This window comes from Pterocles gutturalis, unplaced genomic scaffold, assembly GCF_000699245.1.
Source record: "Pterocles gutturalis isolate BGI_N339 unplaced genomic scaffold, ASM69924v1 scaffold14975, whole genome shotgun sequence".
In the NCBI taxonomy this organism is placed as follows: domain Eukaryota; kingdom Metazoa; phylum Chordata; class Aves; order Pterocliformes; family Pteroclidae; genus Pterocles; species Pterocles gutturalis.
This window is the reverse complement of record NW_010141100.1, coordinates 13,976-30,788: the sequence shown is the minus strand read 5'-3', so window position 1 is coordinate 30,788 and position 16,813 is coordinate 13,976. Positions and strand designations below refer to the sequence as shown.

The following is a 16,813-nucleotide window of genomic DNA, read 5'->3' as shown; positions in this document are numbered from 1 at the left end:
GCAACTAGAAAACCAACAGGCTAGAGCGCCCTTTCTTATTTATTTTATGTTGGTATATTGGAATTGTCTTTTATTACTGTGCATCAAAGGCTAGACAGAAGTCCAACAACATGACCAAAGCGTCTGCTTCAGTGCTGGCAGTTTTGTCCTTGTGCTGTGGCTTGCTCTGAAACCGTTGTTGTGAATCATACACAATGACAGGAAACACTACATATTGCTGCAGAGCCTTCTCAGTCATGTCTTCCAAAATGGTCCATGACTGGGCAAGGCAGAGGAATCTGATCACACGTTTCCAGATCAGAAACAAACAACATCTGCCAGTGATTGAGCAACATCACTATCCATGCAAGTGCTTCAAACTGATTATTCCACTTACCTACCCTTACTTGATTACATTGACTTGTCCAGAAATCTCTACCCCCTGGCCCAAAGGTGTATTGTTCTTTAGGCTGCTGTTCTGCCCCATATTGTATTGGGAGCTTAGCTGAGAACCTCAGGCATTCCTAGGAAGAAAGTAACAAAAAAGTTCATATTCAAAAAATAGAGGAATTGATAAACAAGCCCAAAATGTATTTCTTCTTCAGAGCATGAATTCAGTTTACACATCTCTTTACCGTCATCAGAATAAAATTTCCTGTATTTCAGTCTGGTGTAAAAATGGAGTTGTAAGCTTGGTTTGGATTTTCAGCTGGAAAAAGCTTTTTATTTTTACTGTTAGAACATTTAAATTCCAACCATCTGACTAAACGCAAGAGGCCATTACACATGTTTATAGACAACAATAAGTCAAAGACAGAGTTATACCACCAAAACAGGGGAAGGATACTTTAAGAAAACAGCATATGAAATTGAAACAGCAAAAAAAGTGTCAGGAGAGTAGCTCACAAACAGGAAATAGATACTTGCTTAGAATAAAAATTTCAGGTGTATTTCATGCAAAGCTTAACTGCTACTCTAATGTTTACTGATATTTCAGCTCTGGAATAAATTCTGATTCTTATTACACAAATTAGAGGAGGAGCTAAGAATTTATTTTGAAAGGGAATGATTTCTGAAGAAGTTATGTTTATAAAACCAGTTCTCTTTCAGCATTCTTTCTACTTATAAAGAAATTTAAGAATACGGAAGTAAACTGCAAGGAAGTGTGTGTTTTGAATAAAACAGTTGTTTCCTGACATGGAAAGCAAAAATTAGCTTCCTGAAAAAAAAAATCACATGAAAAGAATATTGTAAGACTATACAAAGGCAAGAGGTGACTGGTTTCCTCCTACTTAGACAGCAATGGATAGTGAGAAAGGTATGTGGACTTTGTAATAGATCAGGATAGAAAATCCTAGATACAAAAGGGACACCAACAAAGATTAGAGCAGATTCTTCAGTGGTTTACGTGATTGTAATTTCTCAACAACGCCTGAGAATTTGGCCTTCCAGTAGTCTGCTGACTGTAATTAGATAAACAAAATCATATTGGAATCACAGCAGAAGATTTGTGTTAAAGTTCTGTGAGTGTGATTGAAGAGCAAAGAATAAGATGTGATTTGTGTGAGATTAATTATATGGTACCGATCAAATGTTTTCTAATTTAAATCAGAAAATGGGGCCAGAAGTCACCCTAACAATAAGTTGCAAATTCCAGAGAAGTAATTGTGCAGGAGAGTCTACTAAGGACTGGGCTGGAATTTGCAAACCTAGGAGTCCCACAGGAGATTCCTTGATATTCAGTATTTTTCCAATATGGAATCTGATTTTTCGTTGTTTCCAAGTGTGTGACTCCCTCTAACTACTGTGAGTCAAGACACTTGCAACAAGATACCAGTCAAGGACTTCAGCTGTGTTAACTTCTAGGCACTCTTTCTGAATTCTGTTATTCCAATGAATGATAAAATTTCTGTTGCTGTTGTGCACAGAAATTTCTGTGCACAGGAACTGTATATGTTTTAATGAAAAATACCAGAGTAATTAAAACCAATTTTAGAAATGCTAATTATTTTTTACATTCCAATCTTTTTAATTGCATATCATTCTTAAAGGATGTTCAATTTTCAAACCTCTTTCTCTGTTGAAGTTACTGTCTTACCAGGTCTGTTGCCATTTTACTGCAGAATTATGTAGGTTTGCTTTAAACACTGGTGCTTATCCAGGCCTCTTTTTTTTGAAAGGTGGATCAAATACTGCTGTCACCATCTCCACCTACCTGGGAATTTAAGTGGCCTCCAAGGCCAATGGGACTTCAGTGGGATTATTCTAGCTTTTTACTCTGTAAAAATATCAGAGGCCTATTTAAAAGAACAAAGAACTGCAGAAAACACCAATACACTTAGCTGATGAAGCCCTTAATGTAGTCATCAGCCCAGAGACTTAAGCTTGAATTACTAAGGACTTAAGTGATTTTGCCCAGATGTAAAAGCATGGTATAGGAGAACTGTTCCCATTCTACTTTGCAGGCATTATTTTGCTCAGTTTAATTTCAAAGGATCAATTAATAGAAGCAATGTAATGGCTTCAGATTTTTTTTTTTTTTTTTTTGCTTTTTGGAAAGGTTTTTCTTTTCTTCTATCCCCACAGGCAGAAGAAGAGAGAGATGATATGGAGAGAGTCAAGCTGGATAATAAAAGAATTCTCTTCAACCTGTTGCCAGCACATGTTGCACAGCACTTTCTTATGTCTAATCCAAGAAATATGGTAAACCAAGATAAAATTTAAATACATGGTGGTGTTGTGTGGGTGTGACCCTGTGTAGCTTGGGTCACCTTTCACCTCTATGTTTTCAAGAAAGGCTTGGACTTATAAAATTTCATTCATGTTGAAACAAATAGTTTTCTAAAAATTTGTGTTCAGGAATTAGATTGGGATTATTTCTTTCACTGTAGTAAAGAAGAATTTTAATAAGAAGCAGGATAAGGGAATGTTGTGTCATTCAACATCAACGCATCCAAGTGTTGCATGCAAATCACTGTTTTTTTTTTTTTTCAATCAGTTTAGAATATTGGGATTTATCACAGTATTTCCTGGGCTCAGTTTGGTTCTGAATGGTGAAGTGTATGAAATGCCAGACACTTCCATATAATCATAGAATCATGGAATCATTAAGGTTGGAAAAGACCTAAAGGATCATCAAGTCCAACCGTCAACCCAACACCACCTAACTCACTCTAGCTCTGAAATATGCTGACATTACCAAAGCCATCAATTTAAAGTTAAAAACAGAGAATTGTACACACCTAAGGAAGACACAGTAGCTTTTAACTTCAAAGGCTGCAGTAATTAAAAGTGGTTCAGGAAGCCCTTCACAGAGTCCTCTGGTGCAGCTGTGATACCTGCAGCACCAGAATAGCCATAATGGCCATGATACTTCTTTTTAGACTTTGGATCCATGTATTTCAACACAGAAGAGTGGTTTGACTTTCTGTGAGCCCTCAGAATTCTTAAGCAGTAACCTTACTGTGCAGAACAGCATTATATTGTTAATGTTGAATACAGGACTCCATAACTCAGGGAAAGACATGAAGGAGCGAGTGTGATGGGTCAGTCCTTGGCTGGGGGCCAAACCACACACCCACTCACCCAGTTCCCCCCCACACCTGAGGACAGGGGAGAGTATTAAAGGGGTGAAGGGAAAAAAGGACTCGTGGGTTGAGATAAGAACAATTTAATAACTAAACTACAATAATATTGAAAATAATACTATATACAAATATACAAATGAGTGATACACAGTGACACTGCCCCCCCACCCGATGACCAAGGCTCAGCCTGTTCCTGGCTAACGATCCCGGAGCAGGGAGAGTCCTGAAACCGCACTCACAGAACGGAGAGAACAGTCCGAGCATCCCAGACCCAGAGCTGACCGGGGTGGGGGGGAAAGGCCTTGGGAGAGCGACCACCTGGAGCGAGATGATCCGGAGCAAAAGAGATCCGGAACCAAAAGGGCTGATCTTCCGGAGGGTCCTCACCTCTATCCTGGGCATGACGGGTATGGTATGGGATAGATTATTGGCCACTCTGGGTCTCAGTCCCAAACCTGAGATCAAATCCTGGGCTGGTCACTGGGGCTGTGCTCCCTCCCAGCCTCCCTGGTCTGCCGACCTTGGCAGTGGCACAAAACATCGCTTCTTATCAGCTTTCTTCTGAGCACAAATCCAAAACACAACTTCTTGCTAGCTGTTATGAAGAAAGTTAACTCTGTCTCTGCTTAACCCAGGACAGCAAGGCTGGTTTTGTACTGCAGGGCAAAATGGTTTCTCCTGTTTTATTTATAAAACAAATTTGAGGAAATGCGGTTATGTTTCTGATACAGTAAAAGTTCTGTCACTGTTAAGACTTTCTACAAAATTTTTACTCACTTCTTCCATGTCTAAACAGAAAAAAAACCAAAGTTGTTTTAAATGGGATTAATAGCTTAGGTGTTAATTTTCTTTTGTGGTTTTGAGTGGAGAGGTCTTTCAACATCTTTTTAACAAGGCTGGCTTTCTCGTTACCAAAAATGATGGCTTTTGTCCCAGATAATGCTTAGCAGTAGAACAGATATGATAATAATGATGTCTGGTTTAGATTAATCTTTTAAAACAAAAATTATGTCTGTTCATGAACTGCAGGACCTTTATTACCAGTCATATTCACAAGTGGGAGTGATGTTTGCTTCCATCCCAAATTTCAATGATTTCTACATTGAATTGGATGGCAATAATATGGGAGTGGAATGTTTACGCCTGTTAAATGAAATCATTGCTGATTTTGATGAGGTAAGGTCTAAACACTTTGTCTTTTGACCATATCAGTTCTACCAAATTACTATCAGCAGAGATTATCTGTAGCAAGTCAGCATATCTTGAACTGTCTAATAAAACAGTTCTGTAAACTTCCTATTTAATTGAAGTTGGTGTCCACTGGGCTTCTCCAAAGTGCCCAGTTTGTACTTTTAGGCACATGAGTCTGACCTCAAATTCCTCTAATGTAGGAAGAGGATTAAAATGCAAGTTAATGGTAGTGTTGTCAATGACTTCAAAGTGGGCAAGCCTCAACTTGCCAAAAATAATATGGTTTAATCAACTTGCCCACATTATCTAATAACTATGGCTGCTTGTCTAAAATATTATGTAATATTTAACAGTTTTATGTTTTAAACAAAGCTTATGGAAAAAGAATATTATAAGGACATAGAAAAGATCAAGACAATTGGAAGTACATATATGGCAGCTGTGGGACTCGTACCTACTTCAGGAACTAAGGTAAGAAGAGTTTACATGATGGTCATTTGTGGAGGAACCATTCTCCTTCGATTTCCAGAGGGACATCAGAAACACAACTAACTCTGTGATTATGAATAAATTGTATTATTTCTTTACAACAATTTAAATCTGAAATTCAAAGAACAACTATAGCCTGAATAGAAAAATTGCTACCCTAGCAGTTGCTCATGTGGCTTCATTTAGGATTTCATTGTCTGCAGCTGTGGATTCTCTGCAAACTGTCTCCTAAATCGGAATGGCAGTGCTTTAAATCTGGTATCTTAGATGACCGTGAATGAGAGACTCTAGAGGTAGTGAATTGCTGCAAAAAACTAACGCAAGAATATTTAAATATGATTTTTTTTTCTTTTTTATATTGAAACCTGGGTACAACCTACAATCAAAACAAACAGCCCCTATGATGGACAGGAACTTAGTACTAGGTACATTGCTGCACTTTGCCCTGGTCCCTCCAAATCAGGTTGTCTTTGTCTCTACTGATAGCATTCTTTTTACTCATTTGGTTACTCAGCAATAAAAAAAGTCTAAGTAATTTCAGGCCCACTAGTTCTGAGGCACTTTTCTTCTTCTGTGTCCTCGTTACTACTCCTGAGTCTGTTTCTTGCCTTAAGTTTGTGTCTTGGGACAGAGATTTGCATACAGCATCTGGAAAAGCAGAGAACCATGTGGACAGTATACTGAGTATTTTCTATACAGAGTACTGTGCACATTAATAACTATATTAGTAAAATTAATTTATGGAAAAGTAATAAAATTAATAATATGAGGAATATAATGAAAATTACAGCAATCCATGCACTTAGTCTGCCCAGAATTTCCAGGCACCTCTCCCCTGTTCTGATATGCATGTACGTATGTTGTAGAAGTACAGTCATGCATGTGGCTTAGCATTGCAAAATAGTATCAAAATAGAGGGCAAAAGCAAAAAAAAAAAGGGACAGAAGATGGCCTGTGAACCTTCTAGCAACAATTATCCTTGTTAAGTAAACAAAAAACAAGACCACATTGAAATCAACTGTTGGAATCATGTTGGAGTATGTGACATGCAACTCATTTATGGTCTGCAGGGTATTTATAGCTGATACTTTCCTTTTTATCATTCCTAGAGATCCACACATTACAAAAAAGGTATTTTTAAAATTCTGTTTATGCTGAAATGTTTGACTCCTGGCTCCTGAGACAGGCGAAAAAAATTGATCCTTTGAATTTTGTCTGGTGATCTCAGGCAAATAGGCAACAGCATACTTGTGTGTCTGCTATAAATGGTCTTTGAACTATAATCCCGAAAACAACAGTGTTATTGGGTAACTTTGGCAGCATATGTTCCAAAACCTAAACGTGTTTATCTCCTGTATTTTATAGTTGCTAACTGAAGGGTCAGCTGAGTTAGCCCAGTACTGAAGATACCGCTCTGAGCTTATGATAGTAATGCATTTTAAATCACTGCAGAGGGTCTTGTACAGGACTCTGCCTTTCTCTGAATCCTTGTGGCAAATTTCGATCTTTTCTGTACAGGTAGAATTTATTTAACATTCTGCATTCCAGAAAACCTAAAGATCTTGTATAAAACAGCCAATATTTTTTACTTTAACTTGGGATTTCAGCTCTTCTGTGATCTTTTCACACTGTGATGCAAACAAGTAGAAATTATTCACATCCCCTTGGGAGTTTCACACTAGGTCTTCAGCATGCAGCTATGTATTAGAAGTCCAATGATCCTGTGTAGCCTGTCATGCGCAGATGATCACTGTCAGCCATCACACAGTCCCTGGGCTGCCTTATGGACTCGTGTCTGTGGGGAGCCATAAAAGACTCAAGTGCTTTTGGTCTCCCCTCTGCCAGCGGTGTCCCAGCTTCATCAGAAAAACTGACACAACCTCTGATTGTGAGCCACCAAATTCATACTAGGATTTGGACATGAGCAGAAAGCAGTGGATAGGCTTAACTGTGTTCTTGACTGAAGATATTTACACACATAAAAACCCAGTACCCTGATAAAGGTAAATATTTAAATCCCGTATTTTACAGGACTGGTGTTTCTGCAGCTTGGCTTCAGCAGCTGACTATGGTAAATGCACATTGCCTCTGTCAGAGTGGTTTTTCTGTGATGCTCTGGACAGCCTTTCCAGTAACTATTCCTCTGATGTTTAAATAAATAATTGCTTGCTGGTTACATCATCCGGGCAGCACACAAACCAAGCTCTTTGTAGATCTTTTGTACAATTAAAGTTCATTGTGTGTGTGGAGTCCTTTGAAATTACGTATGTGACTTCACCAGGGTCCTGACTTCACCAGGGTCCTATCTTTGTGGTGTTCTTCAGTGCAGGTTCAAAAGAGTTTGCCAATAATCCTTTTGAGAGGCATCTGTCACCTGCAGTGCATCCAGTATTTGTCACCAGTGTTCTCTCCTACAACCCTGTATTCCTGCATTGCAGGAAATCAAAACATTCATCAGACAGCAAAGAAATGGAAGGATAAGGAATATAAAGAAGATTAGAGGATTAAATAAAACAATACACTCCTCCCTCCCTCCTCCAGACATTCCATATTCTTCTCCTTCTCTGTTGGAAGTGTAGCCATCAGCTCTTCAAACTTAATTCTTTTTCTTCCTTTGTCTTGGTAAGGCTGGAAGAGAGTAGAGCTAGTTGACACTGCAAGAAGCAGAATGCCAGAGACCCAGGCAGGTAAATAAAAATATCCTTCCTTAAAATTTGGACTGGCCCAAGGATGACTTTCATAATTTTTTGTTAGGACTTTGCTCTAATTTTTGGAAATTTCCTGGCCACATGAAGGAACCCTTTCAAACTGAGCTGAATAAAGCAAATAGCAATCTGTTTATCAGGTTTCTCAGCCACCATCAAGTACTCCACATATACAATCTCACTATCATGACAAAAACCCAGCGAGCTCTCATCTCGTGCCAGCTGCCGCAGCCCTGTTGTGCAACACCCTACTGAAGCCAGACTGCCGCTGACCCTGCATTTCTTTCACCGTATCCTACCTTTAGCCCACTTTCACTTTGCAAATCTGTTCAAGAATTCATATTTATTACTCGAGTAAGACCACAACATAAGAGCAACCCTAATGAGTCAGGTCAAAGGTCTATTCAAGAAGACTGTCTTTAATGAGCCTTCGGTAGATCCTGGGGCAAGAGCATGAGTTACAAGAAAAACATGCAAACCTCTCTTTTCCACTTTCTAATGATTTACTGCTTAAGAAATTCTAGCGCTACAGGTAATATCTTTTTACTACTTTGTAGCAAATATTTCTTCCATGAGTTTGAGTAATTATGTTTGAATCTAGCTAACATCTGGAATCCACAGTGTCCTCTGAAAATGAGTTCCACCGTTTAATCAGACTTAAGTTGTAAAAATTATTTTCTTATGTTTGGAGGGTTTTTTACAAGTTGATAATTCAAGCATTTCATTTGACACCCTTCTGATTCTTTTGCTTCAGTTCATCTACATACATTTTATAACAAGTCACTTCAGGTTGCCTGGAAAGGAAAAAAAATAGGGGTGTTCTGCATCTCCCAGGATTAAACCTAACAGGAATTTTGTCAGTGGGAACAGCATGCACCCCATAGAGCTGGGAGCTAGCAAAAACCCCAAAGGGAGGAGAGGGCAGAAACTATAGTTATTAATAATCATCAGGCAAAGCAGTTTTGTAAGAAAGCAGGTTATATTCCCTGCCACACTCACAACAAACATCTGCAGCTCTCTAGCAACGGAACCACTTTACCATGGGAACTTTGGTTTCCATTATTCCCAGAAATCAAAAAGAGAGAAAGAGAAGAAAAAAAAAAATCAGTACTTGAGAAATGAATGCCTATGCTGTAGCTACCATCAAAAGTTTCTTTTCACAGACAGCAAAATGGGTTAGATTCTTCTAAGCCATCCAGTCTGAGTTTTTCATTGTTTTTCACTTTGGTATTTCACCTGCCTCTCAGTACCATACTAATGTAATGTGCAATACTATTTTTTTTCCTAGGCTAAAAAATCAATTTATTCCCATCTGAGTACACTGGCAGATTTTGCAATAGAGATGTTTGACGTTCTTGATGAAATCAACTATCAGTCTTACAACGACTTTGTCCTACGAGTTGGTAAGTCATGTTTCTACAATTATCACACAAGCACGTTGTTGTTTGTTGGCTTTCCCTGTGCTTGTCTGCAAAGGATTACCTGTCCTGCACTCATGATCGAAACTGAAAAGCCTTGTTTAGTGAGAGAGTCACATCCATGTAGAAGGTCAGCAGGCTGGATGGTGAGTATCAGTATTAAGGCATTATAATTGTGTCCAGTTCCACTGTGTTTATGCACCCCAAAAAGGAAACTGCACCAATAATTTTATACAATATTATTAGTGTACCCAGTCCTGGGGCTTACACTGCTTTGCATTACTGAACTGCTGAAAACTGGGTCTGACGGTACTTAACTAGTTAAGTTTCATCTGCAAAAGTTTTGTTGGCATTAAAAGTGTGATGGGAGCTTTTTGTCCACAGATGTCAAATTACTTCAACCACTCCTGTTTTCTCCAACAAATCAAATCCTCTTGTCTTCACAACACAAACCTTCACATGCAATCCTTTACATGTTATTACATGTCTTACCTCTCAGAGTCCTTTCTCCCAGTCTTCTTAGAGAGCAAGTTCCCCTATTCCCTTCCTTCCCTGCATCATGCTACTCTCCAATGGTACTTCCACAGCTGTTCTTACTTCATTGCATATTCTAACACAGATAGTTTTCTCCAGCTTCCTTCTCTATGTATTTTCATGGCTGATTTGTAAGAATGGGGTAGACAAGTGGAAAAGTGAGGTTGCTCGCAGTGGAAGATTGAGAAGGACCAAAGACATCAAAGGTAGCAATAGGAGAGTTATACATCTTTGCCCTCCTGTACATCCTAATAATTATGAACCCCAAATTCTCTTTAAACTCGTTATAACTGGTCTTTCCAGGTTCACAAAGGAGCAGAAGACAAATATATAACCCCATTCTTCTGCATAACTTGCCTGGGAAAGCCCTTGCACAGAACCTGATGTGGGGTTTAGCATCTACAGCTCTTCAGGGCACTCAGAAGAAGGAACATCCTCTTTTATCTTCCAAACAAGGTGTCAAAATCAGTCCAAAATGTAGAATCAAGCCCTGTGGTTTCCAAAAAAAAGATACTTGAGCCATTTTCACATACTATTGGCTTCTTCCAGTGTCTCCCTGATCTGTGTTGTCTAGTACTGACAACCAACATGACACACTTCCCTTATCCCGTTCCTTGTGTCTTCCAGACCACTATTTCTGTTCCACTTAGAAAACCTCAATTTAAAGCCTATACATGAGCAACCACAGTGGAAGTCATAGCAAACAATTAAAGATCTATAACAGTTTGTCCTCAATTTTTCTACAGCTAAACTCTGCACTACCACTGCTTTTCTTCTTTTCTTAAACAAAAAAAAAAAAAAAAGAAAATACACAGATGAGCCAAATTTTTATGTTGTCTATCATATTGCATTTCCAATAAGATATCTCTGGGTATGTTTTTATTTTGTTTCTAAATCTCTTACTAATACAGAAGTCCAATGGGCATTAATTTAACATGTACTATGTCCTATGACCAGAAAAATTCTAAGGCACTTCTGTTAAATCTATTTTGCAGGACTCATATTTCCCTCGAATAATATGCTGCAGTGTTTGAAACCAAAGTCATTGTTTTGATTTTAGGTATTAATGTTGGGCCAGTAGTGGCTGGAGTCATTGGAGCCAGAAGACCACAGTATGATATCTGGGGGAACACTGTAAATGTTGCCAGCCGGATGGATAGTACTGGGGTGCAGGGGAAAATTCAGGTGAGTGCATTCTGAGTCAATTTCGCAAACTTTATATACCTCATGTTTTATGTGTAGTTACGTTTTCAAGACCATTTAGAAAATGCAACATCACTTGATCTTGTGGTTCTTATGAAAAGGGCAACGTTCTCCAGATGATTCAAGCATCAGAGGTATAGCAGTTTTCATTATATACACCTCACGACAACAAAATCCTCAGATCATATCACATCAGAAGAAACAGACTTCTCTGCTGCATTGCACACCGTTGGAGGCAAGGCTGGAAATGCCGACACTGCATGGGCCAGTCCTTGTGCTGTAGGAATTTTGCCTGAATAAAGACTACAAAGCAAGGATCTATGTCCATTTGCATCCTGATGCATCTTATGTAGCTTTAAAAATTCCTTGGGTACTTTGGATTGGAGAGACTACACAGACAGAGGACACTGTTGTTCTGCTAGAGCTTGGCTAGAAGCTATTCTACACCTCTCAAAAAAATCTCAATGAACTCTTGCAGTCCTTTATCTAAAATACCTGTGTAGTTTCCAGGGATCAAAAGTTCTTCTGGAGTAAATTAACGTCACTGGAACTGATCCAGCTTACAACAGTGGACAACTTGGTTACACATTTCTGTTGGCTGGAGATTAATCTGGCTGTGTAATTATTCAGCTCAAGACCAGAAGTTCTGCTTCTCAGATTCCCGTTTGGACAGTGATTTTTAATTCCTTAAGAAAATTCAAAGTAGGTGCAGCAGTAGGTGCTAATTCATTCTGCTTATGTGTATTTCATGACAGCGAGGTAAAATGGGGAAGGGCGGGCAGTTCTAGGATTAACCTTATATGAACAGGAAAAAACTAATAGTTCTTTTTTCTGTCTTCAGGTGACAGAAGAAGTTCAGCGGATATTAAAAAGGTGCAGTTATGAATTCGTGTGCAGAGGTAAAGTCAGTGTAAAGGGAAAAGGCGAAATGTTGACCTATTTCCTGGAAGGAAAGGCTGATGGAAATAATTCACAAACACAGTCTTTAAACTTAGAGCGGAAAATGTACCCTTACAGGACAGCAAATATTCAAACAAAACTGGGCAGCAGCTGTCCGTCAGTGTCCTCAGTTGCTAGCTTTACTGTAAAAGCTGGGCTTGGAGCAGGTCAAGCGTCTGCCACTCATACAAATCAAACACTGCGTTATCTTCCTTCTGTGCCAGCTGTGAAGGAGGCATAGAGCAGAGGAGGTTTGGTTGTGCCATTTGCAGTGAACTTGGAGAGCAATGCTTGCCTGAATTTTTACCAAGAGGTCAGAAGTTCATAGGTCATGGCATTAACCAAGGACCACTACAACCCAACCAAAGAGAACTTGGGGACTGTGTAACGAACTGTTGGGATGGAACAAATAAGGGCTAGCAATTCTGTTAGGAAAAGTCAAAACCTGATTTTCTGGAAATGAGGAATATTTTCTTGGCATTTTTAAAGAATAAATGAAAAAAAAGGAGATAAACGTGCAAGCAATTATTTATATGTGTGTGTGTATATATATGTTTTAATCTATATATGCACATATACAAACAGTCCTGTGTAGACTTAATAGAGATTTATAGAGATCAACACAAAAATAAGCATTTATTTACACATCCACCTGCAACGACATAGCAAAGAGATTTCTCTTTCTGTCATAGCCAGCATCGTTGGGTCTGGGATAAGCAAAGCTGCATTTAACCATGGAGTGTGAGGCATCTGGAGACTCTCCAGGGCTACAGCAAGAGTTAGAGAAACTGTGCTCCCAGCGCATGAGTTAAAGCAATGAGAACAGTGTGCATTGTGCTGTCAATAGCAGATTAATGAAGGCTGGATTCAGCTAATTGCTAAAATGTATGTATTTTTTAAAATTCTTCTTGCATGCTCCAAAAACTTCAGAAAAATTCTAATTCAGACTGTAACACTAGGATAGGAAGTAGATACACCACAGAGCTTAAAGGTTTGGCAGAAGAACAATATATATTCTTTCATTTTAAAAAAAAAAATAAAAAGGTGGTAGAGTTTAGAAGTTTTAGAAGTTGCTGCCTCTTCACAGGTCATTTGTCTCTGTGCAAGACAGAGGAGCACCCGGCAAGCACAGCAATATGGTTATGCAATATAGAAACATTCCTTTGTGTATAGTGCTGATTTTATTGAAGAGAAGAAGATGGTGTTATTTCAGGCTTCTAAAAAGAGCACTGTGTCTCAGTTCCAGGATTTAGCTTTACCTTTCTAAACAGCTCAAAGAACAGTCCTGTACTGGTGACAAAAACGCTGTTGCTATCTTTTGTGACATTTGTATGTTTGCCAATGTAGTCTTACTCCTTCATTGATTTTTAAATTTCTGACGGTTTTATTATATCTTGATTCTACCCAGACTCATTCTTCAAAGCTGTACAATTATCGAAAGCTGTAATTCTGAGAAACAAGCACAGTCAAACTTTGCCCAAATGAGGAGTACAGTGGTAAACGTGCCAGGAGAGTAAGGCCTGCTCTTAATCTGCATAAAAGGGAACATATTTTGACTGCTTTTTGCTTGAATGCAGCCTGCTTCCTATTGTTCATTGTTTCATCTTGCACGTGCCATACTGTCCTGATGGGGATGCACAAGCTAACCAGCCTCACTGCTTTCCAAGAGAAACAAAACCTTTATCTTGTCTAAAAACATGGAAAACTTCCTTTTAACAAAAAAACAAACCAAAATAAAACAAAACAAAACAAAACCGAAAAGAAAAAAAACCAACCAAACAAAAAAAACCAACCCAAAAAACCCTCCCAAGACTACAGAAGTTGCACAGCTTGTACAGTAGAAAACTACATTTCCCTTTGGTGGGCCTGTTTGATCACTGATTTGAGTGGAAAGAAGATTCTGAGCATTTCTCCTTCAATCAGCATTTGCTTTGGAGTAGTCACTGTTTGTGTGAAAAGTATAGGGACAAATACTGTGTCAAAGGATGCAAATGGTTAAAGAAAGGCTGCAGGAGATTCTGTTCTCCATGTAGCCATATGAGGCTGCTGGCGGACTCCAGTGGTTTTCAGCAGGGTTTTTAATTCATTTTTATATACCCTGTCAGCTAGGTGCTTCGTTACAAAGCTAACAAACTTAGTGTTGTGGTTAAAGAGACTATAAAATCCAAGAATTGCTTCCTAACTGTACTAGGTGTATGAACCCTGGCTGATCTGTGGAAACACACTGCATTTCTTTATCTCCCTAGCAGTCTTCCAGTTCTTTTAGGAGAATTGAATTCTGGTTTTGAGGCGTTCAAAGCCATTTAAATGAAGACATGTAGAGACTTAAAATAACAAATATTTACATAATTAAACCGAATAAGTGGTATCCACGTAAAGCGCGCTGCGTATTTATGTTTTCTAGGAGGTTTATAAGAACTAAGTCATCACACAGGTAAATTAAATGTTTCACCAAAATGGAAAGCATTAATCACTCAGTTCCACTCACAAAGAACCCAAGTTACACAATCTTTGAATCAGTGAATTTGGTGTAATTTCACCAATAATAATAAAAAAACACTATTTTTACATGTACTGTTATTAAAAGCATCTTCAGATCCTACCAGCAGATCTGGTAGTAGGTGAACACATAGACCAAATACAGCCATTGACCTACTCCAAAAGCTTACAATGAAATTATTTTTCTGTTGCTTTTTTAATAGGTCCAAGATATATTCTTGTATCACTAAATGGACAGTGAGCAGAAATGAATTGTCCGCTGTGCTAATATTTTTGGGACTGTTCTCGTTCCCAGCCTAGCCCTGGAGTAATGTCAGTGAAAGATTATGTAGCAAGGTAAATTTGGATTATTAATTTTAGTATTTTAAAATATTAACAGATGCTAGTGGAATTACTCCAGTTTTTTCTAAGCCTGATCCTCCTCTCCAACAGTCAAATGAGGCACGGGACTTTTGTAAGAATGTTTTCCATGTTGAATGGAAAGGACCAGACAGGCGCAGTCTATCATCAGCTTCTCATTTGTCCTTTTTGCAGAAGATCTGTTGCTTTGGAGCAGGTTTAATGGACCAGGATGGCTTTTTGGTGCTGCAGCCAGTGCAATGTATGTGTGCTAGTTTACAGCATCAGTGATGGTATATTTGGAGTCAGTTTCCAGACTTTATAGAGTCCTACCATTAACATTTTTCATATTTGTGTTGTGGTTGTTGTTGCTGGTTTTACCATGGGGAAAACTATATTTTTCTATGTAGTCCTTGACTGAGCTGGACAGAATCATCAAGAAAGTTCAGCCAAGGCACAAATTAGTAAAAAGCCATGTGAAAATGATAGGCAGAGTTCAGCAGCTATTCCAACAGGGAAAACTGAATGCCTGTTAAAATAATGATATAATGAAGCTGTGCTCTTGCCTTTATGCTTTCCCTCCCTATTAATATAATTTTTCCCCATTTTCTTTTTATGTATACATTTATTTTATCTCTCTGTTCTTCTGCATTCTTTGATATGATCAGTAAGTTTTATACATGGAAAGAGGTAGTAGTAATATTTCCGAGAAGACCACAAACACACATTTTCTGCCAAATTAGAAAGCTTGTCAGAAAATTTTTCTTGGCAATTGGCTGAAGATAATATGTGGCCTGTTCCAACATCCCTGAAAATCATCAGAAGCATTTCCTTGGATTTCTGTGGGATTGGGATTGTGTCCACTATAATGCATGCAGTTGTATTTCCTATCTTGCATTTATTAATTTTCTGGTCAAGTTCTGTACCTTTTGCCTGGGTGACCTTGCTGTAGCCCTAACAAGGAGTCGGTTCTGCCCCACAGTACATCAAGTCCCTCATGTTTAACCGAGGATAGTACCTTGTTGCATTGTGGGCAGAATAGCCTCCTGCACTTCTGTTCACTGTTTTGTGCAGCTGTTAGCTTTAAGCAATTAACAATTGACAAGCCCTACAACAAAGTGATGCCATTTTGGCATGTCAGCGTCTGTCAATAGCAAGCACAATATATTCCACATCAGTTTGCACGTTTTCTCTTTCAGATAATAGTAATAATCGAAGTCTTCTGTTCTTTATATAAGGAGATGAGTATCAGATATCTTCAGACTTCACTGTCTTGGGAGCTAATTTCAAAGTGTTCCTATGCTACCTTTGATTTTTAAAGTGAAAAAATGATTTTTTTTAATTATTATTCTCTGCTGAGATTACAAACTGGCATTGAGTTGAATTACTGGCTAGATATTTCCAAACATTTTCCATTTGCATTGACTAGAAAGCTATTTTATCCAGCTTGTAAAATGCGTTGGGTTTTTGTAGCTGTTTCCCGCTGTGGCAACTCACACTCTCATCTTCACTAAAACACATGCAAATTCTCCCGTGCTTTTTCTAGGTGAGAGCCAAAAGCTTCAGCTTGTTAGGGCTGAATCAGCATCCCGTATGTCCCCACAAAGCCTGCAGAAATCACCAGGAGTTTAGTATGCTGATGAGGGTCAGGAGTTGAGCTTCTGTAGGGCGAGTTCTGCTTGGGGTTACAGCGATGTCTTGCATCGGTACTGAACTGAATATTTTATAACACTGTAACCAAGAGTAGGTCATGCGCCTACATCTCTTTCACACTTTTGCCTGTCATGTATCTTTAAGGCAAAAGAAAAGACTTGGGAGTCACTGTTCGAAGGGTCAGATATGACCTGTGCCATTTTAGTGCTTTGAGGAGTCTGAACACTAAGTAGTGAGAATCATGTTCATGTGTTGAATTCCTGCTTGTAGCAGAAAC

At 38.7% G+C, this 16,813-nt stretch overlaps 1 protein-coding gene across 1 annotated transcript in view; it reads left to right on the top strand.

Annotated features, from left to right (window-relative positions):
- ADCY1 (adenylate cyclase 1 (brain)) overlaps window positions 1-12,560 on the top strand; it is a gene marked incomplete at its 5' end in the record, with an annotated part of 36,659 nt that extends 24,099 nt beyond the window's left edge. The window contains 6 exons of the mRNA XM_010083918.1: window positions 2,566-2,682; window positions 4,596-4,742; window positions 5,130-5,228; window positions 9,240-9,354; window positions 10,964-11,088; window positions 11,948-12,560. Of these exons, the coding sequence (XP_010082220.1) occupies window positions 2,566-2,682; window positions 4,596-4,742; window positions 5,130-5,228; window positions 9,240-9,354; window positions 10,964-11,088; window positions 11,948-12,286 (942 nt within the window). The remainder of the gene's footprint in view (window positions 1-2,565; window positions 2,683-4,595; window positions 4,743-5,129; window positions 5,229-9,239; window positions 9,355-10,963; window positions 11,089-11,947) is intronic.
- Window positions 12,561-16,813: the final 4,253 nt, after the last annotated feature.